This window comes from Trichosurus vulpecula, chromosome 8 (assembly GCF_011100635.1).
Source record: "Trichosurus vulpecula isolate mTriVul1 chromosome 8, mTriVul1.pri, whole genome shotgun sequence".
NCBI lineage: Eukaryota > Metazoa > Chordata > Mammalia > Diprotodontia > Phalangeridae > Trichosurus > Trichosurus vulpecula.
The window spans coordinates 171,193,653-171,219,990 of record NC_050580.1 but is presented as its reverse complement, the minus strand read 5'-3'; the positions used below and the strand labels follow the sequence as shown (position 1 = coordinate 171,219,990).

The 26,338-nt window shown below is 37.8% G+C and overlaps 1 protein-coding gene across 1 annotated transcript in view; it reads right to left on the bottom strand.

Moving 5' to 3' along the window:
• CEP152 (centrosomal protein 152) overlaps positions 1-26,338 on the bottom strand; it is a 97,541-nt gene that overhangs the window by 12,933 nt on the left and 58,270 nt on the right. Inside the window, exons 15-21 of the mRNA XM_036737058.1 lie at positions 26,206-26,315; positions 25,456-25,584; positions 25,168-25,303; positions 17,659-17,940; positions 10,526-10,657; positions 7,798-8,436; positions 557-698 (exon numbers count right to left, since the gene is read on the bottom strand). Coding sequence (XP_036592953.1) covers positions 557-698; positions 7,798-8,436; positions 10,526-10,657; positions 17,659-17,940; positions 25,168-25,303; positions 25,456-25,584; positions 26,206-26,315 — 1,570 coding nt within the window. The remainder of the gene's footprint in view (positions 1-556; positions 699-7,797; positions 8,437-10,525; positions 10,658-17,658; positions 17,941-25,167; positions 25,304-25,455; positions 25,585-26,205; positions 26,316-26,338) is intronic.

The following is a 26,338-nucleotide window of genomic DNA, read 5'->3' as shown; positions in this document are numbered from 1 at the left end:
GCAAATCTTAAAGCATTTTAATGTCAGTAACTACCACATCATTTGCAATTGATTCTATGTGCAAAAAGAGCTTTAGTAAAAGGATCATGCATTAACTAGCACTAATAGTTTACCTTTTGTATAGTGCCTTTAACTAATCACTCAACTTTAACCACTTTCTAATCACTTCAACATTATCTCATTTTGATTTTCTTAATTCTGCCAGGTAGAAATCATTATCCCCCTTTGATAGAAGAAAAGACTGAAACACAAAATGGTTACAATCAATTCAATTCCGTTTTATTACTTACTGAACATCTATCATGTGCGAGGCCATGTGAGTGGCATAGGTAGTTAATAACAGCTGGAATGAGAACCTGGGTCTGATGAATCTCGGTCTAAGGGCTCTTTGTACTAGAATATGCTGTCTTAAAACAGTTTTATTGTGAAAATGTAGCAGAAACTACCAGTTCAAACGTCTGACTTCTAATAATCTCTATACATAGCTACATAGGCACGAGCTACTAGTATACATATAAGAATGTGTAAGACAGGGAGAAAAACAAGATTACTCTACCAGTCTCTGCTGCTTTTTCATGTGAGAAGCTCTGTTGTTTCAGTATTTTTTGTAGTTGCATCTGGTGTCCAACACTGTAAACAGGAAGGCTTGCTTGGTCTCCAGTTTCCTTTGTGGCAGAGATCATGACGACTTCATTATTCTGAAATATATTTCTCAAATAATCAATGTGGAGCAGAAGAGCCTTTATTCTCTTTTCTTAAAGACACAGATATTAGAAACACAAATAGAAACCCCAAGGCATGGTTGGGCCTCTTACAGGTTCTTTCTTTAGTGGCTTATAAAAATGCATAAAATAACTGTAGCACTTAAAAAGTCCCAAAGGGTTGAATTTCCAACCATGCTTAACAACCATGGTATCAATACACAATCAATGTTAGCTTGTAGGTAATGAAACTAATAACTACAATGATACCTTATATGTGCATAGCACATTGTGCTTTTCAACGTGTTTTCCTAAACATGATCTTATCTGAGCAATCTTGGGAGGTAGGAAAAACAGATCACTCCCATGCTCAAGTAGGAAAACCAGGGTTCAGAAAAGTTACGGATTTCACCCAATACCTCCACCAAGGTCACATAACTAGTAAATGGCTCCAATACTAGTCTAGTCATCTGTTCACTACACTTATAGTATATATATTTTCTAAACAAACCAACCAAAAAAAAAATCTATTCACATGGACTGAAAAAGGATGGAGTAGCCCTATTAAAATACACTTTCCTTTATTTAAATCAAAACTGTCCTAGAAAATTTGGCATGCATGATAACGGCCAATTTATGTCAAACTAGAAGGTTTTGCTTCTATATTAACTTTGTGTGCTTAAAGCCATCAACAGCCTGATTCTATAAAAACCACATTCTTTCTCTTCCATCTATCTTCCTTAAGGGAAGAAAGGTTTTAGTCACTGGCCAATTACCGAGACCCCATAGGAATGTGGAGAAAACCATACTTTCAAAAAAATTTTCTCTATGTTAGAAAATACTTGGTCAAAAAATATCACATATGGGTGAAAAAATTTCTGTTCTAAGTAGCAAAAAACCTGCTTTAGAGATTCTGTGGATATGAATATTAACAATGTCCTAGCTTTTTGGAAAAATAAAACCTTAAAATAGGAAATGGGAAGGGGAAGAATTATAAAGATTGAAATCTAGTAGCCTAACTGTCCATTTCCTAACCTAAAATCCTTTTAACTATTCAAGGTAACAAGTAAAAAGTGGGGAAATCATCATCTTTTTTCACATCTGTATTTTAATTTCAGTATAATCTGTATCAATACTTACAAGCAGGCTGGAATAGCCCAATTAGATGAAGTAACTAGTTTAGCTTACTAAAAAGGAAGGCCGTTCATTCTTAACTAGCTGGCTTCAAGTGCCAACAGTAGCATTTTAGAACATAGCCTAGGATTGGAGGACACAGAGCCCTGGACACAAGAGATTCATATTAATCTTAACAAAAAGGTTTTAACTATAACTCCAAGGAAAACAAAACAAAACATTTGTTTGGAAAGAGAATCACTGCTGTTTTGAGTATACAGTTCCTTATGTTTGTTTGAAAAATGTGCTCCAAGTGATGTGATTTTTGTATCTTTTGGGAAATAGCTCTACAAGTCACGTTTTGAGGATCAATTCATTTCCACATTCAATTCCTCATGATATTGTATACATGTTCTTGAATTCTGATTCCCTAAACTGAAAGTTTTCTAAGAAGGAAGCTTGCTGGTGAGAAAGTTTGCTTTTTCTCTTTAATAATTATCGATGTTTACGCACGCACTTGGGATTTTAATTGTACAAAATTATCGAACAATCTAAAATCACGTGTTACCTCAAAGTTCTGAGCTGCCTTCCTGCTAAAATTGTTGAAGCTGCTTTTCCTAGAACCACAGTCACACGTTCCTACACAAGCAGTAACCAGGAATTTGAGAGTCACTCCCCTTTCTAAGGGACAGAATTTAACTTCCAAGGGTGGACTGAATGCTCAATTCCTGGCAGCTCAAATGCTAAGATAGTATTACCACCTGAGCAACTGACATTTAAATTTAAAATATTTTTTCTTATATTATCTTAATTTATCATGATAATGAGTCTAGAATTTAGGCCTAGGTATTTTAATCCTTATTTTTCAGATGAAAAACTAAAACAAATGGCTTGCCCGAGTAAGTAGAACTCAGATCAGAAGCTTCAAACTAGAAGGAAATTTACAAATCTTCTCCTACTGATCCCTCATTTTACAGATCATTTTATTCCAAGCTCAGTGCTTTTTTCAATTAAGCTATCAACATCAAACCCAAGGTCCCAAACCCAAACAAAAAGCTGTAAAAAGCCATGTGCTTAGTCAGATTATGTAAACGTCTCCACAGACTAGTGAGCTTAAGTTAGATGACTGGGCATGCCTAATTAATGGAATATTTGAAAGATCTGAGAATTGAGCACTAGACTCTGATTTTAGTGGCAGAGCTAACCTTTTTTTTTTTTTAAAAAGGGTGATAAAGGAAAAGATAAGCATGACTTTCCATCAATTGTTATCCTCCAAATTTTCAATAGAATGCAATGGCATAATCTTCAGTTTTTTCATCTTCCTAAGAATCTCCATTTTGGGAAAGAGCCCCAAACTAGGCATCCCAGATTGTCTGGATTTAGCCACCATTCCCCATCCCCCTTCCTGGCTTTTCAGCTCCTCTTCAATGAGTAGTCTTCCCCCATTAAAAAGTAAGCTCCTTGAGGACAGGGTTCATTTTTCTTTTTGCCTGCAAATTTATATCCTCCAAGGCTTAGCAATCAATTAATCATTTATAAAGTACTACTGTGTGCCAGGCACTGTGCTAAGGGTGGCAAAAGACAATCCCTGCCCTTAAGAAGTTTACAATTTAATGAGGGAGACAACATGCAAACAAACATATACAAAGCAAGATTGAATCAGGATAGACAGAAATAATTAATTGAGGGAAGGCACTAGAATTAAGAGGGATAAGGAAAGGCTTCCAGTAAAATAGGGATTTAAATTGGGACTTAAAACCAGGGAGCTTAGTAGTCAGAGCAGAGGAGGGAGAGTGTTCCAGGCATGGGAGATAGCTAGAGAAAATGTCCAGAGCCAAGAGACAGGATATCTTGTTCTTAGCACAGTTGGGAAGAGTACATGTCAGGGAGGTACGGTATAAGAAGACTTGAAAGGTAGGAGGGAGTAAGATTATGAATGGTTTTGAATGCCAAACAGCATTTTGTATTTGATCCTGGAGACAATAGGAAGCCAAGGGAGTTTATTGGGTAAGGGAGGGTGACATGGTGAGATCTTCAATTAAGGAAAATTGCTTTAGCAGCTGGAGGATGGATTGGGGTTGGGGGGTGAGACTTGAGGTGAGAAGACCCACCAGCAGACTACTGCAATAATTCAGGTGTGAGGTAAAGAGAGCCTGCACTAGAGTGGTGGTAGTGTCAGAAGAGAGAAGGAGGACCATACAAGAGATGTTGCAGAGGTAAAATCAACAAGCTTTGGCAAAAGATTGCATATGAGGGTTGAAAGATAGCAAGGAGTTGAGAGTGACACTTAAAGTGTGTGACAGAAGGACTGGGAGAACAGTGTTCCCCTCTACAGTAATAGGGAAGGTAGGATGTTGGGAACGTTTGGGGGAAAGCAAGTTCTGTTTTGGACATATTGAGTTTCAGATGCATGCTGGCTATCTACTTTGATATCTAAAAGGCAATGGAGATGCAATATTGAAGGTCAGCAGAACGTTTAGGGCAGGATAGGCAGATATGAGAATCATCAACATTAAAGATGGTAATTAAATCTATTGGAGCTGATAAGATCATCAATTGAAATAGTAGACAGGAAGAGAAGAGGTCTAAGGACAGAGATCTAAGAGAAACTTATGTATGGTTAGACAGCGTGATCTGGATGAGAATCCAGCAAAGGAGACAGAGAAGTAATGGTCAGATAGCCAGGAGGAGAACCAGAAGAGTGGTACTGTGAAAACCTAGAAAAGAGAGAGTGTATCAAATGGTGAGACTGATCAAGACTGTCAAAAAGCTACAGAGAGATCAAGGAGAAGAGAGGATTGAGAAAAGGCCCCTGGATTGGCAACTAAGACATCACTAATAACTTTGGAGAAGGCAGTTTGGGTGGAATGATAGGGTCGGAAACGGGAATGTAAAAAGTAACAAATGGAATCAGAGGAAAGAAACTGGAAGCACCTATTGTAGAAGGCCATTTTAAGTTTAGCTACAAACTGAAGAAGAAATATAGTATGATAGTGGGGAATGGAAAGATCAAATGAGGGTTTTTTCAGGATAAGGGAGATATAGACATGTTTATAGCCCGTAGGGAATGGGCCAGTGGAGACTGAAAATAATGAAAGAGTAGGGATGACAGAGAAGGTAATCTGCAATAGGAGATGGGATGAGATGGGATCATTTGAATAAATAGATGGGTTAGCTGCTAACTGCTAATAATCCTTCTATTAAGGGGATTTGTTCTGGGAAGTTTAGATTCAATCAAAGGGCTGCACCTGAGGAATTAGAGGGCCACATGTGGCCTCAAGGCCACAGGTTCCCCACCCCTGGGTTAGCATTTACTAAGGAGTAAGACCATTTCATCATTTGGGACAGGCATGAAGGAGGAGAAAGTAACAGAAGGCACCTCAACGATATGAGATGAAGAAATGAGGAGAGGAGGGAGTTCACGGTAAAAGGGCTTTGATTTTTTTCTATAAACTGCAAAGCCAGTTTCTCAGCTGGGACAGTGGAGAGTGGGGGCAGGGGTGGGAAGAACCACAGGACTTTCAAAGAGGGATGAAAAAGTTAGAGCCACTGTGGAGGGTGAGGTAGTGAGTTGATAAAGGAGATATAGTAGGATTGCCTAGCAATAGTGAGGGTCCAGCGGTTGTGTAACATAAATTTGTAGTGGACCTAGCCAGAAGTTTCCATCTTCATTCAGCAGTAGGTGTAGTAACGAAGGTGGCGAATGGTGAGTTATGCAAAGCTGTTAGGGCATGTAGGTGGCACAATGGATACAGCGCTGAACCTGGAATCAAGAAGACCCAAATTCAAATCTAGCCTCAGATACTTCCTAGCTGTGTGACTCTGGGCAAGTCACTTAACCCTCTTTGCCTCAGTTTCCTCATCTGTAAAAAAAATGAGCTGAGAGGGAAATGGCAAGCCACCCCAATAATTTTGCCAAGAAAACCCCAAATGGGGTCACAAAGAGTTGGACACAACTGAAAGGAATCGACAACACCTAAGGCTGAGGCTTAGATAGGAGTGATAGGAAATATCATAAGGGGGCTGAGGACTCAAAAGAGGAGGGCAGTGTAGAGCTGAATTGGTGCACCAAAGGGAAAAGATGGGGAGAAGAGGAGTAGTTAGTGCAAGGCAAAGACAGAGTAGAAGCAAACAGAAGCATCAAGAGATAGAGGACAAATTGTGGATGAGGATTAGAGTTTTATAAGGGAAGGCAGAGGCAGAAGCCAACAGATTATGGTCAGAAAAGGGGATTTCAGAATTCATGAACATAAAAGTGGTACATTTACAGATGATGGCAAGATCAAGGGAATAACCATCTTTGTGTGTGACTGAGGAGGGTTGGAGAAATAGTTTATGGGAAGTGTAGAGGTTGAGGAAATGAGTGGTTAGGGCATTTAGCACAGGCCTTGGCAACGACCTGATAAATGCTTGTTGACTTACTGACCAAAGTGGTAGAGGTTGATAAAGTACAGTATCAAGCATAATTATGTCGAAAATCATTGTGCCTAGCATTTCTATAGAGAATTCAAAAACTGCCAAATGGTAATGCAAGTGTGAGAGATTCAGGGCAATAAATATGTAAACAGCCCATTAAAATGGTAGAGGACTATGGAAATAAGGAAAATATTATATTATCATACTATATTATGTATATCATATTATATATTATAAATAACATAGGAACACTATACTAGGAAGAAAACAAGAGATCTGAGTTCTAAGTTTGGCTCTGCCATTAAATTTGGGGTGACTGGTCTAAAAGACTTCACTGCGCTGAGTCTCAGTATTCTCATCTATAAAATAAAGGGACTGGATGAGATAATTTCTAAAGTTCCTGTTGGCTCTAAAGGGCACAACTCTGGGTTGCTCAAATGGTAAGACAACAGTACTTATTTTGTAACCACAGAGCACTTAATTTCAAAATGTTTTTACTAATATCACTATATCCTAATAACAGACTTATGATTTAGGTAGGTCAGGGATTTTTATGTTTATTTTTCAGATGAAAAAGTAAAGCAAATGGCTTGCCCAAGGTTTTATAGCAAAGCTGGGCTCAAAACCTTCAAACTAGAAGGAAACTTATAGACCATCCAGATCATCTTACTCCAGAAGCTCAGTGCTTTTGCAATTAGACATCAATGTCAAAACCAAGATCCTAAGCTGTAAAGTCCTTCATCAAATGACTCCATCTCATGAATCATATCTCTCATTATTTTTCCTTTGGTCAGGAAAACTTCCTAACATTCTGTATGTAAACATAAGCATATTCTTCTTCTGCTTCCAAGCCTTTATAATAAGCTGTTCCTTATTTCCTCTTCCTTTCTGCCTACTGTGTTCAAAACAATAAAAATTAACTTTCCCCATTAGACCTTCACTATAGCATAAAAGCTGGATCTACATAAACTTAAGTCCTATAGACACTGCTGAACAAAAGAACAGAGTTCAATCACCCTATATGTATATACATGTGCTTAAAAACTTTGTAGTTATGTTTTACAATTTGATGAGTTTTTCAAACTTTCATTAATCTATGCCTTTCTATGTAGTTGGCTACTATCTTGTGTTCTCCTTTAAATTATAAAATTCCTGAGGACAATGCATATGCTTCTGTACCATGAAGATATCTTAAAACCTAATATAAACGTATTTAAGATAGTTTTAAAAAATTAAATGGGGATTCAAGATAAACTTCACCCCTAAAAACTTAGGCTGCACAAAAAAAAAGGTACATTTTCTGGGAAAAAGATGACAGAGGATATATGAACACAGTATTTGGAGTATTATGTACAAGTAGAAATTCTTGGTGGCAAACTCTTCAATTCTTTGGATAAGCTTCAAAAAGCTTTTAGACCATTATTAACAATGTTAGTCCTATCATTTTATTAAACTCCAAATTCTAATTCACAATATAGGAGAGACAGAAAAAAATAATAAATATAACTTCTAAAGTCACCACCCTGAGTACTTAATAGCTAGCTATTTTTAGCTCCCTGGAACATACCGTTTTCCATTCAGGACTACTGTTTTCTAGAAGTCGGTACAGTGTACCTCTAAAAGCCATCTGTATACAGGCCCTCAGTTTTTCCAAATATTGGGCATTTAGTCGTCTTGGAGAACATGGAGATTTGGTTTTTGAAAGATATTTGATTTCAATTCCACTAAGCTCTTCACAAATTTCCTCTATAAGAAGCTCAATTTCAATCAGAACATCTTCCTCATACTGGTGAATCTCCATCTGGATCTGCTTGCCTTCCTGAATCGTCCACTCTCTTTGCTTCTGTTCTAGACATGCCTGTAATTCAGCTTCCTTTTGAAGAATTAGCTCAGTTTTTTGTTTCATAAAATCTTCCTTTGCTGTTGCAAGCACCTCATTAATTTTATTTCGATGATCATCTAAAAATTTCCGGTAATCTTTTTCATTTTGTTCTTGAATTCTATGGATTTCTTCTTGTTTTTCTTTGTTCCAATCACTTCGGGACTTAGCCAACTTAGCTCGGACAATCACAGGGATTTCTTCCTCTTTTAACTCTAGTTCCTTCTGGAGAGAAAAAATCTTTGCTTCAAGTTCTTTGACACTTTCTTCAGTGTTTCCAAGCTCTGTCTTCCATTTCTCCTTAGCTTCCAAAACTGCAAGTGATACCTAAAGGATTAAAAATTGACATTTAAATAATCTATAAGCCTCTTTCCTTAAACTACGTAATCAGTTAATTTTTTAAAGGCTGTGAATTTATATAATGTTGTTTGAACATGGTGAAGAAAGCATACTTAAAAAGCTGACATCATTCAAGATGGTTTCAGAAAAACTTGGAAAGGCTTACACGAATTGATGGAAAGTGAAGTGAGTAGAACCAGAAAAACACTGTATACAGTAATAGCAATATTGTATGATGATCAACTGCAAATGACCTAGCTATTCTCTTAGCAATACAAGGATCTTAGTCACTTCCAAAAGACTTCTAATGAAAAATGCTATCCACCTCCAGAGAAAAAAACAGATAATGTCTGAATGCAAATCAAAGCATACTTTTTTTTCCTTTGGGTTTTTTGAGGTCTGTGTTTTCTTTTACAACATGGCTAATATGGAAATTTGCTTTACATGACTGCACATGTATAATCTATATCAAATTGCTTGCCTTCTGAAGGAGGAAGTAGGAAAGGGAGAGAATTTGCAACTTCAATTTTTTAAAAAATGAATGTGAAAAATTGTTTTTACATGTAATTGGGGGAAAAAAAACTTAAATTTTTTTTTGGAAAAAAAAAGATTGATATTATTGTAGTTTTTCTTCCCCTTTCTCCTAAATCCCCAAAAATCTATCATTTAAAAGAATAAATTATGCCCTCTCTTTAATAACATGATGTTAAAAATAAAAAAGGTATGGTAAAACCAAAAAAAATGTACAAAATAAATTTTAGAAAAATGTTTTTCTAACTGGTTAACTTTAAAAAAAAATACAAGCTTAAAAGTCCTCTTTTACTTCATTAATGAAGTGAAGTATTTTAGTAAGGAAACTACAAAACTGTTTGGGAACATAGTATACTTGTATAGTATACTATGTTCATAACATAGTATATAACTCCTTGCTGGCAACACAACTGGATTCTAAGGAGCTTTTCTCTTTAGAGCAGAGTAAGTTAAAATTGTACCAACCCAAAACGTAACTGCCTCTTTTCACTTTTCTAATTTCCTCTAACAGAATAGGATGATTCCCTGACAATCATTTGAAGACCTCAGGTGATTAGAAACTCATTACCTCCTGAAATAACCCATTCCACTTTTTGTCAGCAACAAATGTTAGCAAATATCAAGCTTTGCCCCTTTTGCTCTTCTATCTGTCCTTTGGCAAAAACAAGTCTAAATCTCTTTTCTGTGTGATAGCTCTTCAAATACTTGAGACAAGGCATCCTAATACCCCCAACTCATCTTCTTCTGACTAAACATCCCCAATTCCTATAACCAGTCATTCTGTATCATCATTTTGAGTGTCTACACCATTTTGACTACCTTTTGAGCTTATTAACATCCACTCTAAAATGTGACCCCCTGAACTGAACTGAAATTCTGACCATGGTGACACACAATAAAACTAACTTTTCCCTCATTCTTGACATTAACCTTCTATTAATTAAGCCAAAGCTCATGTTAGCTATTTTGGCAGCCAGGTCATAGTGTTAACTTCTACTAGATTTGCATTCCAATAAAACTCCCAGATTTTTTTCACATGAACTACTGTTTGCGTTTCCCCCCCATTCTATATTTGTTCAGTTGATGCTTTGAATCCAAGTGCAGAATTCATATTTATTACTCTCAAATTTCATTTTATTAGCTAAAATGGCTTGCACATGAGAGAACGGCAATAGATTTCCAAACAACTCTGGAAAGGAAGAGGACACAGCCACAAAAGGATGAAATTTGAAAGGGATAAATGTTCAAGGTAACAGTGAGGGGAAAAATAAATTCCTATCCTTAGGATAGGGATATTTTTCACATAAACATGGCAGGTTAAAACCCAATACTGGGGTACTTAAGAAGAAGAAAAACACACTAATCTCTCTATTCAACAGCAGCCAAAACCTTATTGGTAAAGCCTAGAGTCGAGCCTCTGAAATATTAGAAAAATAAAGTGACCATACAAGAACTCCACAAACTTTTTTTCTGTTTGTTATTCTCTTTATAGAAGGGAGCAGAAAAGAAGACTCTCAAGCTCTCCTGCTCACAGGGTAGTTAGTACCTTTTTGGCCACAGAAACCTCATGTTCTGCCTCCCATTTCATCTGCTCAGTCTTTAAGTTGGCTCTATACTCTGCAAGCTCAGGAAGCTCTTGCAGCCATCGGGAACGAGCATTTAACACAGCTACTTCTACCTGTAAGGCAATACGAGAGAAATATGTAAAGAGAACACCCTTCAGTCAATAGAGTGGACCAACTAGCTATCACAATGATCTAAGACCATCTTTTAAAAAACAAGGAGTCAAAGGCTGAAATATCTAATTGGCTTTGTGGTTTCCATATTGCCTAGGAGGCCCTTCCCTACATTGCAGGCACTCAATAGATTTTTTAGACTTTAATTTAGAAGGCCTTAAAGAATAAAAGGCCATTTACATACACTATAATTGTCACAGTCAATTTTCCATTTTCTAGATACCAAGAGACTTTCCTAGAAGGCACAAAGATATACCAGAAGCAAAGCTGCCTAGTATCAAGTTGCAATACCTTTGGGCTGGGTTGGGAGAACATCTCTATTTTATATAGCAACATTTCCAACATCAAGAGGGTAAGATTATGGTTCCCAAACAGTAAGGTAGTATGTGAGTAAAGAAGCTCTGAAACACAAGATGTGAATTATATTTTAAACTGATAGGATTTAGAGCTGAAAGGGGTCTGAGAGATTCTAGATACCAAGAGACTTTCCTAGAAGGCACAAAGATATATCAGAAGCAAAGCTGCCTAGTATCAAGTTGCTATACTCGCATTTTAAACTGATAGGATTTAGAGCTGAAAGGGGTCTGAGAGATTATCTAGTTCAATCTCTTCATTTGCTATGTTATATATGAAGACTTTGGCTAAAAGCAGTGAGATGATTTGCCCATGATTCCCAGGTTCCCACCAAAGGCTGGAAGTAGCGGTGCCAGAGCTCAAACCCCAGGGCTCTGGCTTAATTCCAGGGCTGCCTCCACAACACCACATTGCAGACACTGTACCATCTGATATTTGGAAAACACTCTGACTTCGTAACATCCCACTTTCATGCTGTAAGGTATCTTACCTTAGAGATCATTTAGTATAACTTTTCCACTAACTTGAAGTATAGAAACAGGCAGGTGTTTTTCTGAGCCAGGATTTCACCCAGATTTGGATGAAATGTTCCCTGAAGGCCAGGGCGGTGACTATCTCTCAAGACTTGAGGCTTCCTGAGGGTGGAGGGCACTGTCCCTGGCTACAGACAACAGAAGCTGAGCTCTGGGGATAGGCAGTACAAAAGTACAGAGTTGGGAGATGGAGAAAGCTGTCTGAGGCCCTGGGCCAGAGCAGTTAAGACATCTATCCTGTGTATAGTGTATATGTATATAGTTGTCTGCATGCCATCTCTCCACTAGACTGCAAGCTCTTTGGGAGCAGGGATGATCTTCTTACCTTTCTTAGTCTGCCCCGTGCTCAGCACAGTGCCCAACACAGAGTAGGTGCTTCATAAATGTCTACTATTCCCCAGCCTGCCTGCTTGCCATGGAAGGAATAAAAGATGAGATGGGAAAAGGAGAAGGGGCCAGGTTCTGAAAGGCTTTTAAATGGAGAATTTTATATTTGATTCTGTAGGCAACATGAAGCCCAGTGGATCTCACCTGCTATGTGCATAGAGGAAAAAAAGATGTTATGAAGGTAGAAATAACGACACTTGAGAACAAGTTGGATACATGCAAATAAAGAGTAGATACAGACATTTTGACACTGAGGTTGTACACCTGGGTAAATGGAAGAGTGGCGGTGCCCTCAACAATATCAGGAAAATTGCGAAGAAGGTGACCAGTTAGGTGGTGCAAAGGATAAAACACAAAGCCTAGAGTTAGGAAGACCTGAGTTCAAATTTGACTTCAGACACTTACTAGCTCTGTGATGATGTGCTTCAGTTTCCTCACAGGATAATAACAGCATCTGCTTCCCAGGGTTGTTTTGAGGATCAAATGAGATAATAGCTGTAAAATGTTTAGTACGGCGTCTAGCATATAACAAGCACTATGTAAATGTTAACTATTATTATTAGCTACTATTAGCTATTAGGGCATGGTTTTAGGGAAAAACAATGAGTTCTGTTCTGGACTTGTTGAGTTTGAGGCGCCTACTGGAGATGTCTAAAAGAAAGTTGGCAAACTCAAGAGATGCTATCACCTGCACGGAGAGGCAACTGATGAGATCACCAAGAGAGATAATATAAAGAGAGCAAAGAGGGCCTAGGACAGAACCTTAGGGAATACACATGGTTAGTGGGTGTGATCTGGATAAAGACCCAGCAAAGAGGACTGAGAAGAAACAGTCATAAAGGTAGGAAGACAACTAAAAGAGAAAAATGTCCCAAACGCTTCGAGAGAAATAAATATAAAGGAGGGAATAGTAATCAAGAGCACCTAACGCTGCAGAGAAGACAAGAGAAGAGCAGAAGAAAGGGAACCTACAAATGACTTTTTCCCAAGAAGTTTGGCTCAAAAGGAAAGAAAAAATAAAGGATGATAGCATGGATGGTGAGGTCTGGTGAGGCTGTCTAGGGCTAGAGGTAATAGGTATGTTTGCAGACATCAATGAAGGAGGCAGTAGATAGAAACAGAAGATTACAGAAAAAGAAGAGTTGACAATGGCATAATCTCCTGGATAAAACATAAATAAATAAGATCAAGGGTACACAAAGAGAGGTGAGCTTGTTGAGGAAAAGGGCCACCCCTCTGTCAGACTGGAATAAAGGAAAAAATTATGGTACTTGAATGTAATAGAATATTATTGCTCCACTGTAAAAAATGAAGAACACGTTAAATACAGAAAAGCATGGAATGACAAATAAAAGGTGAAATAAGAAAAAGCAAATGACAATGCAAAAGGAAAGAACAAAAAGAAAAACCAAACACTGTGTAATTATAATGACCAACTTTGACCCCCAAATAAGAGATATAAAGAACGTCTCCCCCCTTCTTTCTTTGCAGCGGTGGGAGGACACAGGTGAGGAACACTGCACACACTCTAAGACTTGGCTAATGTGTCGGGTTACTACCCAACTTTAACTGCTTTCCCTTTATTCCCTTGAAAAAAATTCTTTGTTACAAGAGATGGCTTTCTGGGTAGGGGAGAAAAGCATATATTAGGAAATAAAGATAACATAAAAATAAAATGAGCTGATAAATTTTAAAATCAAAAGAACATACTGGGTTAGAAATCACTAGCCTGTTAATATCTGTAGGTGTCATTACTTATTACATAGATATCTTCACAGCTGGAAGAGGGATAGGAAACTTTGAATTTTGTTCACTTTAAATATTTATTAAGCACCTAACTCTTATACTGTGTTGGAAATATAACAAACACTGCCAAAAAAAAGTTTACATTCTACTGAGGTTGAATACATGAAGATAGATAAGTATGACCTGACATAATTTGAGGAGGATAAGAACACTAACAACTTGACTGGGGGTAAAGGAGGAAGGAAGCTAAATCAGGGAAGGCTCAGAGGAGGTGGTATTTGAGACAAGCCTTGAAGAAAGATAAGAATTCTGAGAGACTGATTTCAGAAAGTGTATTTATATTCCAGGCATGGGGATGGTTTACAGAAATGCACTAAGGCCGAAGATGGAATGTAGAGAATAGTTAGTAGTCCAATATGGAGGAAATGTAAATGCAAGAAGGGGAGTACCATAAAATCATATCACAACCAGATTGTGAAAGACCTTGAAAACTAGGCTAAGCAATCCATGTCTTATATTAGAGTGAAAAAGAAGTCATTGAATGTTTTTGAGCAGGCAGCAGTCTTAGGAAGATTATCTTTACAACTGTGTGGAAGATGGATCAGAGGCTAAGAGACCAGTACTAAGGCTATTAAAGATGAGAAGTGTTGGAAGCCTAAATAAGAATTTTGAGAAGTGGACACAAATGCCAAAGACAACTTAGCAGGTCAGTGGGAAAACTCTGTTGGGCCTGGGTAAGAGAAGAGCGTAGTCTGGCCTCAGCCCCCGGGCAGTGAAGGTGGCTGCGGTGTCTGCTTCTGGAGCTTCAGGCCCACAGACTGTGGGGAGAATCAAGTGGCTGATGACAGCAGGAGGGCAGGGATCTCTTTGCTGCCACTGAGGCAGGATTCACTTGCTTTGTCCTGCTTGGATCTGGGTTGCAGTCCTGGTTGGTGGTCCTGGGGGGAGGAGTAGTGCTGATGTGGCAGAGCTTGTGGTGGCTGTGGAGAGGGAGCCCTCCTGGTAGTTATAGAGCAGAAAAGAGTGCTTGAGATCACTTATAGACCACAGCACAGGCCAGGAGAGGACTAAACACCTCTCATCGAATGATACCATTTCAGGAGAACTGAACATTTACAGGTGCCTAGAAGTAACTCTGAAAACAGCAGCGCAAAACCCCTGAAGCATGGGACAGAGCACTCTCCACTCTGAAAGTAGTCATACCCTGACAAAGAGATCAAAAGTCAAGTAATTGGCTGGGAAAATGAGCAGACAGCATGAAAAACCTCAGACTATAGAATCTTACTTTAGTGACAAAGATCAAAACATACAACCAGAAGAAGATAATAAAGCCTACATCAAAAGCCTCCAAGAAAAATATGAATTGGGCTCAGGCCATGGAAGAGCTCAAAAAGGATTTGGAAAAGCAAGTAAGAGAAGTAGAGGAAAAATTGGGAAAAGAAATGAGAGTGATGCAAGAAAATCATGAATAACAAGTTAACAACTCGCTAAAGGAGACCTAAAAAAATACTGAAGAAAGTAACACCTTAAAAAATACACTAACCCAAATGGCAAAAGAGCTCCAAAAAGCCAATGAGGAGAAGAATGCCTTAAAAAGCAGAATTAGCCAAATGGAAAAGAAGGCCCAAAAGATCACTAAAGAAAATAATGCCTTGAAAATTAGAATGGTGGGGCAGCTGGGTGGTGCAGTGAGTAGAGTGCCGGTCCTGGAGTCAGGAGGACCTGAGTTCAAATCCGACCTCAGACACTTGACACATGTATTAGCTGTGTGACCTTGGGCAAGTCACTCAACCCCAATTGCCCTGCCAAAAAAACAAAACAAAACAAAAAAAAAATTAGAATGGAGCCAATGGAAGCTAATGACTTTATGAGAAAACAAGAAATTATAAAACAGAACCAAAAGAATGAAAAAATAGAAGGCAATGTGAAATATCTTATTGGAAAAACCACTGACCTGGAAAATAGATCCAAGAGAGATAATTTTAAGATTACTGTACTACCTGAAAGCCATGATCCAAAAAACTACCTAGACATCATCTTTCAAGAAATTATCAAGGAAAACTGTTCTGATATTCTAGAACCAGAGGGTAAAATAGAAATTGAAAGAATCCACTGATTGCCTCTTGAAAAAGATCCCAAAAGGAAAACTAAGAATTTTGTAGCCAAATTCCACAGTTCCCAAGTCAAGGAGAAAATATTTCAAGCAGCCAGAAAGAAACAATTCGAGTATTATGGAAACACAATCATGATAACACAAGATCTAGCAGTTTCTACATTAAGTGATTAAAGGGCCTGGAATATGATATTCTGGAGGTCATAAGAGGGGGGATGATAAAAGAGAGGGCAGACTGGGGAAAGGGATAGTTAAAAGCAAACACTTTTGAAAAAGGACAGGGTCAAAGGAGAAAATTGAATAAATGGGGGACAGGATAGGATGGAGGAAAATATAGTTAGTCTTTTACAACATGACTATTATGGGAGTGTTTTGCATAACAATACATGTATAGTTGAATTGCTTGCCTTCTCAAGGAGGGTGGGTGGGGAGGAAAGAAGGGAGAGCATTTGGAACTCAGAATTCTAAAAACAAATGTTAAAAAAAAAGTTAGTTTTGCATGCAACTGGGAAATAAGATATACAGGCAATGGGGTATAGAAATCTATCTGGCCATACAAGAAAGTGTAAGGGGGGGGGTGATAGTGGGGGGAGTGGGGTGGTAGAAGGGAGGGCAGACTAGAGAAAGGGGGCAATCAAAATACATGCCATCTTGGGATGGGGGGGAGGGTAGAGATGGGGAGAAAATTTTTAACTCAAAATCTTGTGGAAATGAATGTTGAAAACTAAAAATAAATTAACAAAAAAAGAATTTTAAGAAGTAGAGAAAAGGAGAAAGATATGAGAAGTATTGTCTAAATAGAATCAACAAGACTTAACCACTGATTTTATATTGGGGGGGGCCAGTGCAAGAGAGAATAGTCAAGGATAATTCTAGGGTTATGAAACTGAATGACTGGGAAGATGGTGTTCCCCTCAACAGAGATGAGAAGAAAGACAATTTTATCTTGCACACATTAAATTCTAAGCTCCAGTGGGATATGTTGGCAGAGCTATCTGGAAGGCAGTCAGCTACGTAGGGCTGGAGCTTAACAGCTGGATATATGGATTTGGTATCTGTGTGATGATAACTGAATTCATGAAAGCAAATGAGACCAGCAAGGGAGACAGAAGGTAAGAAAAGAAGAAAATAGGGCGCTGGATAGATAGACCCTTGGAGTGAATCCACACTTAAAGTGATGGATGATGATCCTGCAAAGAATAAGACAGAACATACAATACAAGTAAGAAGCAAGAGACAGCAGTGTCAAAGGATACCAAGGGAGAAGAGAAGGCTAACTGGTATCAAAAACTGTAAAGAGGTCAAGGAGGATGAAGTCCATTCTAAGGAAAGGACATTCAATTTAACAGTTAAGGGGTGAAGAAACTTCTACCAATGAAAGTTGGTAAATGCTCTACAAGTTATAGTCTCAGAGAGCTGACTAGAGCACTGAGAGATTAAGTGTTCTGCCTAAGATGATATGGTGAGTATATGTAAAGGGCACAGATTTGAGATCAGGTCTTCAGGGTTTCAAGAGCAACTCTCTGTTCACCACATCATGCTGCCTCTACAACAAGCATCTATATTAAGGACCTACTATATATCACTCACTGGTTATCCATAAATTATAAAAACAAAATAATGAAGGCATAATTTTTTAACAGTTATAAAGCAGTCAGAACCATATGATATGATTTTATCCTAGAAATGGACCACAAAGTGGTCCAACCTTAATAAATTCACTTATCTTTAAGTCTCTAGTAATATTCAACAGTGCAAAAAATTCACAAGTGCTATAACACAATGAAGAACTTTATCAACTGCTTATTACCTGTTTGGTGATATTGTCATGGTATTGTGCCTCCAGCTCTTTTTCTCGTTTTTTCAGAGCCTCTTTAATGGCTGCTTCCTTCTCTTGCTGCACATCTTGCTGAATCTTCCATTGCTGCTCTTCAATCATTGCTTCCATCTCTTTCTTGGAAATTACATCTGGGGTGATTATTTGGTCAGTTTGAATGCCACAATCAAAAGTCTTCTTTTTCATTTCTTTTATAGTTTGATCCAGTTTAAACCGCCACTCCCTTTCTAACTGCTGAATAACTTTGTCTTTGATCTATGTTTTTGAAAGAAAAATTTTAGAAAAGAAAAATCCTCAAATAAGTAAGAGCCAGGGTTCATATTTGTCAGCCAAAGGAACAACCACAGCTAATACATTTGAAAACCATCCTAGACAATGATTACACATGGGTTAGGAATTTAACCAATGAAGATATACTCTTAGAGACTTTCTGAAAATTATTCTTCGACCTTATCTTACTCCTAAAATCGATAGCTTTGTTGGTATACCAAAGATCACAACCCTTCCTTGTTTTGGTAGATGGCACACTTCTTAAATTGTTGCAGCCAAAAAAACGCCAGCAGATTAGTAGTATAATGAACCCCCTTGGATGAGTTTAACCTATGAGTTCACTTATGTATGTTCAACAGTTCAGGTGATGAGACTATCTGAACTTAGAGGGTTGGCCCTTGAATAACAGATAGGAAGTCTATCACAGGGCCTCTACTCTTGGCCCTTTCAGTTTAGTAAGAATTTAGTAAGATTTGCTAGAGCTTGTGCCCTATTGCACAGCCAATACCTCTAAACCACAATGAAGCATTAACATAGGACTTTAATGGACAATGAAACTAATTTATGCTAGAAAGACCTCAGAGTCCATCTAATCCAACTCCCTCAGTCTCACAGATGAAATACCTGAGGTTGCATGGATGCTAAGTTAAGTGACTGGCCCAAGATCCCACGGATCACTGGTAGCAAAGAAGGAAATAAAAACCATCTTGTAACTTTGAAGCCAGTTGCTATTGCTATCAGACCAGAATTTGTGCCTTTTTTATAAATCATGAGGATAATTCAATCTTTTGCAAGGTTGTTACACTGATACTGCAAAAGTGGCAAGGTAGAATGTGAAAATCTTTTGTTGTGAATGATGTGTTTACTACCAGCTACAAAAAGATTCTTTTCACATTTGTTGGTTGGTGTGGGATTCCACTGAGTGAGTAGTACATGTGCTTCACTAAAGCCATCCAAGGGCGCTCATTAGTGTAAACAAAAGAGCCTTGTTATAAAACTGCTGCATTTATAATAATATGGTCCAGTGGTAATGACCTCATTAAGGCCAATCCTAAGCAAAGCTGGTCCTAGTTTGTTCCAATCCCTGAATCGCCCCCCTTCCCTTTCCCCCTTTATACCTCTCTCTCACTTAGTTTTTGCTCATATTTAGGACCTTTGCTGACCCTATCCACTAAGACTCCATTGCCTTTTTCAGATGTCTAGCTAACTAATCTCATAAAATAAATGGAACTAAGTGGTAATGGGAAGAAAGATAACATTTTTATTTTAACAGGATCCTTTAATATCTTACCCTAAAGGAGTGACTAATGGTAGTAATTATGGTAGTAATTTCAGTTCCCAGCATCAAGAAGGAGAAGGGGGGAGGGGAAGGATGATGGTACAGGGATGGTACAGGGAAGAGATGGAATAAGAGGAGGCCTTTGTCCCTCTCAAGGCACACCATATAGATGTGTACTATGCTTAGAGCTGGCCCTAACCCCTTTCTCCTGGATCCAGTATATAAAAAAACCTACAGTGCCTTTCCATTATCTACAGCAGTAGTGTCAAACAAATATAAACTGGGACTACTAAACCATATATAGGATCCTTGGGGCTGCAAATTAACTTAGAAAACCACATTTTCACATTATGTTCTATTGTATTTTTAACTGTTAAATATTTCCTAATTATATTTTAATTTGGTTCCAGCTGCACTTGGGAGTTTTGGGCTGTATGTGTGATGCCCCTGATCTACACAATAAGGCCTAAACTTCTTCACCTAGCATTCAAACCCCTCCCCACCATTTTATCCCAACCTATCTACTATATCCCTAACTTTAAATACTTTATACTGCAGTCAAATGAAGTACTTGCTGCTCCCTTATTACACTCCGTGAATCTCCACCTCTGTGCCTTTGAACTAAAGCTGTTCCCCATACCTAAAATGCTCCTTCTTCCACAACCACCACTACACCTCCCCCTCCCCAACCCAGCTCCACCCATCCAATTCTTTCCCATTCCTCATGGCACAATTAAAATACCATCTCTATAAAGGCTTTTTGTGGTCTCCCTCCCCTAGTCTCTGTCCCAGCCAGAAATATTTCCCTCTTCTGTTCACAGCCCTTTTGTACCTCTTATGACATTAAATATTACTATGCTGTATCATAGTTATTGGTGTGTCTATCTTATCTCTTAGACTTTAAATTTTATAAATGAATGGACTGTGAAATTTTCTTCCTACTATTCACAATCCCCCTTTTGCAGTGGATGCTCAATAATATTTGCTGAAAGAATGAAAAGCTGAAGAGTTTAAAATAGCATAACTTCATTCTTGTCTTCCTGAGAAACAACTTAGAATCATATGACCCTATTTGATCCTCAAATAGTCTAAGTACTGAACTATTTACATTTATGAGTTTCCCTAGTCACTCCACTTATTTTCTCTCTCTTTTAATATTCAATACTGAGTATAAATTATGAATATTAGTCTATAATTACCAGAAGCACTTCTTGTGATAAAACTAAGCCACTGGTTCACATTCAGAGGCCTAAAAGGGGTTAAGTACAGCCCTGCTGTTATCTAAGTGAGATTAAGAAATTTTGATGGAAGAAAAGGACAAAACAGGACTAATATGATTAAATAATACAACAAACATCATAGACAGTTCTCTTCAACTTACAAAACTACGCTAGAATCCTGGCTTTAAGAATTAAATTTAGTAAGCAGTTGAATATTTATACACTTGGCAAACAAAGTCCTATGTCTGTTTTAAGAAGGTTAGTCTAAATAGATCATTCAACAGCACATATTTTAACAGAAATATTAAAGCCCACACCTCTTTCTGTTCGTTCTCCCACCGTGTTTTGGCTAAAATTACTTCATTTTCAATTTGCTGTTTAACATTAGTTTCTTTTTCTTTCAACCACTGGGTCTTTGCCGCTGTAATGGTACATTTGAGTTTTTCTTCAAGTTCTACCTTGAGTTTGCTTAGGTCCTCCTCCTTTTCTTCTAAAAGCTGTTTCTTGAGCTAAGCAAAATTCAAGCACAAAACTCAACACTATTACTCTGTAGGTTAAATTTATCATAAACTATATGCAGGACATAATGGCATTAGAGGATCATAATCTGCACAGATTCTAACTCGCTCATACTAAATCTTGTAGAAGTCTGTTGTCACTGCAAACATTTGTAAGACAAAATCTTAGGTTGCTGCATTAAAAGAGAAACACTCAGCCCTATAAGTAGATCACATGAGCAGTGAAGAGTCTTATAATAAAAAGTTTTGTAAAACAAATAATTTTGGATGGCCCAGAGTACTTGGTATTGTTTGTTGATCTGGTTCTGTAACAACCTTACAGGTACCATATTTACTCAAATAGCCAACACCCCTTTCTTCCGTTATGCCTTCCCTCTCCCCAGTATAGTTTGTTTTGTATTTCCACACTCAACTAAAACTAAAGCTTCTAAAAGACCCAAGGAGATTCCTCCTTTGGTTATTTTAGTTATGTCTAAAAAGCAGAATGCTAGGAAGAAATAGCCTGCAGGAAAAGGGAATTAAAACTAGAGACACTTAGTGTCTTCTTAAAAAATGGTCATAGGTGGCAAAGAAGAAGAAACATAAAAAGGAGGCAAAAATAAATAAATAAATAAATAGGTAGGGTAATTCTAAATGTTAAATGCTGTTCTGACCCCTGCTCCATGTAACCTATTTCTCTATAAAATACATAACCAGTGGAGTTCACTTGTATTGCTGGTGGAGAGGGAAGAGTTGAGCTGTAGATGTCCCCATACAAACTCTACTAATACTCTATCAAGGAGCACTTACTCTTCAACTCCCCTCACCTTATCTCTTAAACATGTTTCATTACCTCTACCAGGAAAATTCACCCAGATACCAGAAAGCCTAACAAAATACAACATAAAATGATCCAGGTTGATAAAGAGTGGGACTATCTCCTTGCCAAAACCAAATGAATCTTATATACTACTAACAAAATGATACTGTCAAGTGCTATTCTGACCATATTTCTGACCTTTTTTCAAAGACCTTCCATGGATGAAGAAGAAAAGCCAAAGTCTGAACAAAATTATAATATTCAAGGCTCTTAATATTCTGCCCCAAAGTATATGTGCTACCTTTGGTCCCCTTCCCCATTACACATGCTGGTGAGTGGAACTGTCTTTGCAGACATTTTTGTACATTTTTTGTGTGTTTTGGCCACAGGGTGGGCCACAGTAATCAGGCCAGGGATGGGTAAGCAGACAATTTTTAGGGCACCTTTTCTAGCTACTTCCTCACACCAGGAGGTAAGCAGTGTGATCCTTAAAAGGCTGCTCAGACGCCCAGGTAGCTGCTGAATCCCGCTGCTGCTTCCAGTGAGATAACCCTATGGCCTGGGCCACTATGTGCAAGGTTGTGACTACAGCTCCCAGTGTATCCCCACCTGGTACTTTGTCAATTGCCTGTTACCACAGGGGTCAGAACAGCATTTAATATATAGGATTACTATATTTATTTACTTATTTTTGCCCCTTTTTCATGTTTCTTCCTCTTTGCCACCTATGACCACATGAGATATGTAAAAATGGTAAAATGGTGAGGGTGATGTCTTTTGGTTCATGAATAACTTGGATTAAATGAGGCAGAGTCGAACAAAGTCATCAGCCTCACTCTTTCCTCCAGAGTCATTACAGTCCAATGGTAAGACAGAGTCAAGACTACTTGTCATGTCTCAAGATGCATTGGATGACCTTGGTGTCTCCTATATCTAAATAAGCTCTAGAGCCTGCTTCAGCTGCCTTCATGGCTGTTGGAACAAACTGTTCTCATCTGCTCATTCCACCAGAGGAAGTCTTCACATACTTGGGGTAGACACCAAACTAACTCACGGACGGATTTGAGACCTCTGGGTTACCCTCAACCTGGTTTAGCCCATCTGCCAAAATGGTCTTGGAACCACAGGTGGGAGTTAGGTGGAACAACTGGGCATCAAAGGTAGAAAGCAGCCCTGAAAAGTGCTCAGCAGCCCTCACACCATTATACATGCTATCCTATAGCCAAAGTGGAATAGCCATAATTTCCCAAATATGCTTCACATCTTTGCTGCTCTCCTTCTCATGCCCTGCCGCTTTTCTTCATCAGAACTCTACCAATTATTCAACCCCCAGCTCAAATGCCACTTTCTATGAAAAATTTCCTAATCTCCATCACCTCCTGCAATGCCAAGTCTTTCTCCTAAACTTCCAAAGTACTTTTTGTATCTCTTATGTCACTCACTATATTTTTCCTTATAGTATCCTTCCAGCTAATTTTTAAAACTTTAAAATAAATTTTTAAAAATGTTTATTATTTAATGACCATTTATATTTTTCCTCACACTTCTCCCTACTTCCTAGAAGAAAAATATCTTTGTAACAAATATGTCAAGTAAAACAAATTCCTACACTAGCCATGTCCAAAAACATATATCCTATTATGCATACTTCAATCCAACCTTTCTTTCAGGACAGGGATTAACAATCTTCATTATAAATCCTCTGGAGTTATGGTTGGTAATTGTAAGCCCCTTGAGATAGAAGCTGTATATTTCATTCAATTTCATTTTGCCCACAAGGCTTTTCACTTAAAGGCACTCCATGTATATTTGTTGAACCAAATCCCTAATCTTAAAACTGCAAATGTTATTTATAGCAAAATATAACTACTAGAATCTACCTACAATGTTCTTTAGCTAGCCACTGAAACTAATTAAAATGGAGATTTGCATGGAGTTTTTAAAGAGTACCTCTTGTTACCTGAGCATAAATGTGCAGGCATGCATGCACAAACACATAGCCTATCAAACGTTATTTATTAGCAACTGACCCATTGAAAGACCAAATTTTATAATCAATTAGATGCTCCTCCTTTTCCAACAAATTGAAAAAAAAACACTCCTGGGAAAAGAATCGATTAAAAAAAATCATTCCTACACATTTGCCAGCTGTTATGCTCCAAAAAATAAGCAAACTAGAGATCATCTTCCCATTTTAATTTCCAAAACAGATCTAAAAGCTTAAGTCCCTAGTTTCCAAGTGGCTTAAGGCATCATTCTAACTTTCAAAGAGTCAACATCAATTACAATAAGTTAACTTTGGAAGTTATTTATTTACCATATATTATATATGTATTATGTTTTTCGATGTATTCATCTTTATTTTAAAAGAAATAAAAATATAAACCAAAATTTCTAACTTGCTCATTAGACATTCTCTTTTAAGTTGTCATACCAATTATTTGCCTTAATAAGCTCCATAAGCCAGAAATCCCTCCAGATGGCACCTGTTCAAGCCTTCAACATAATTCCTAAATCTTTCATGAGTTCCCAAAGTGAACTCTGCAGCTTGGTTCAAAAATGCAACTGTCTGAATGAGATCCTCAGGTGTTGAAGGGAGGAGGAAAAGGGTATGTCATTTCATCTGATGAATTTACTGCTTGAAACTAACAAAGAATAACTTGAGAGAATCAAGAGGAGAGCTTACTGTTCTTCTGCTACCAGCTTGGATAAAAAAGCTGATATAACAAGATCCTTTTATTCCCCACAGCTCTAGCCCAAGACAAACCAAGTCATCCACAGGAACGGAAAAAGAGAGAATATAACAGATTGTAAAAAGGCTTTCTGAAGGAGATCACAATAATACTTTACTATCACTTCCCTTTTTCATAAGTCTCATCACATCTACTGATGACAGCCTGGGCAGTGAAAAAAAAATCTAAGGGTCAAAGTGTAGAGTAGGGCCTCTAAAGATGGTTTTTATGCAATGGGAAACAGAAGTAGGTAGGAGTTCTAGATGGTCTACTGAATGGTCCAAAATAATGGTCCATGAAGTCTTCTGATCTGAAGAACTCATGATCAGAAAAATCTAAGAACCACCCTTCACCTATTTTTGAGATTTTTCCCAGAGGTCTCAAATCCGTCCGTGAGCCAGTTTGGTGTCTACCCCAAGAAAAAATTTGTATAAAAAGATAATTCTATTATAAATGGACCCAATTTTCCATTGTTTTAATGGATTTAATGCTTTATTTCCGATATCCTGTTGAAATACAGATCATTAAAGTTCAGCAGGGAATAAAATGAGCTCTACACATACTTCTTCTCATGGGAAAGTAGGAATTGTAAGATCTGAATAAAAATACTCGAGTTCTCATAATGAGAACTATGACAGAAACACAGCATTAATTTATTCCATACCATCTCTTCCTTAGCTTGCTGCTCTTTCTCAACTGACTTCCTTATGGTGGTCTCCAGATTGTCTTTTTCTTTGCAAACTGCCAGGTAGCATTCTTGTACAGCTGCCATCTCTTTGTTCACCTTATCTAAGTCAGTTCTTAATACACACAAATAGAATAGAAAATGTGTCAGTCACAAAAATCAATTATAACATTTCTTTATTTTTAATCTTCATTTCTGAATTAAGAAGCAATAGCAGCTTTGGTGTATACTTATAAAGAAAAGACAGCAAATTTTTGTTTTCTTTACCTAAGTTGTAAACGATTTGATTCATAAACTTTGAAGAGCTCTTGTTTTTCTAAAGCATGCTTTGCTAAAAGGCTGTCACGTATCTGGTGCTTCATAGCCTCATGGTGTTGTTGAAAAGTTCTCTCGCACCTAGAAATGGAAAGCAATGATCCAAATTCCTGCTTAGTCTACAAAAACCTAAGGAACTCCCACCAAACCTAAAAAAGGTCTTTTTTTCCTTTCATGGCCTTTCCCTCTAACATAAGTTAGCTACAATTAAGATCTTTCTTTAATTAAAATGACAAGCAATAAAAAAAAGGACTAGACTAGAAATCAAAAGACCTGTATCTCAGTCCTGGTTCTACCACTCAAATGTAATACTATACAAATGTAGGGAATTATTAAAATAATAAAATTGTTTCTACAGGCAAAGGTGTGGCAAATTCCAACTGGGAATGTCAGGAACACATCTTACTCTTGTGTCATAATCTCAGTGTGGTCATTGAGTCTTCTCTCTCTCCCATCCAGAGAAAGGAGAAAGGGGCTTTGGTGTAGAGTTCTGCTCACTAGGATCTAAGAAGGAAGGGGTAACATCAACTTCCAAATGGAATACCTTCTCTTGCTGGGTAGCACTGGTGGGTGAGATAAAAGTGGCCATTTACACACCAAGACTGCTAAGGTGGGTGTTCATAAAGAGGTCTATCCACTCAATCTTTTAACCAAAATAGTTTGAAACTGAAAACTGTTATCAGTTCCCTATAATGCATTTACCTATCCACTGTTTCTTGTTTATCACGGTCAAAATCTTGCACCATTTGTCTCATTTGGCTACATAAATCCTGGTTTGTATTTTTTAGTTTTTCTTCAGTTGCTTTAAGTTCCTGGATACAAGAGAAAAAAAAAC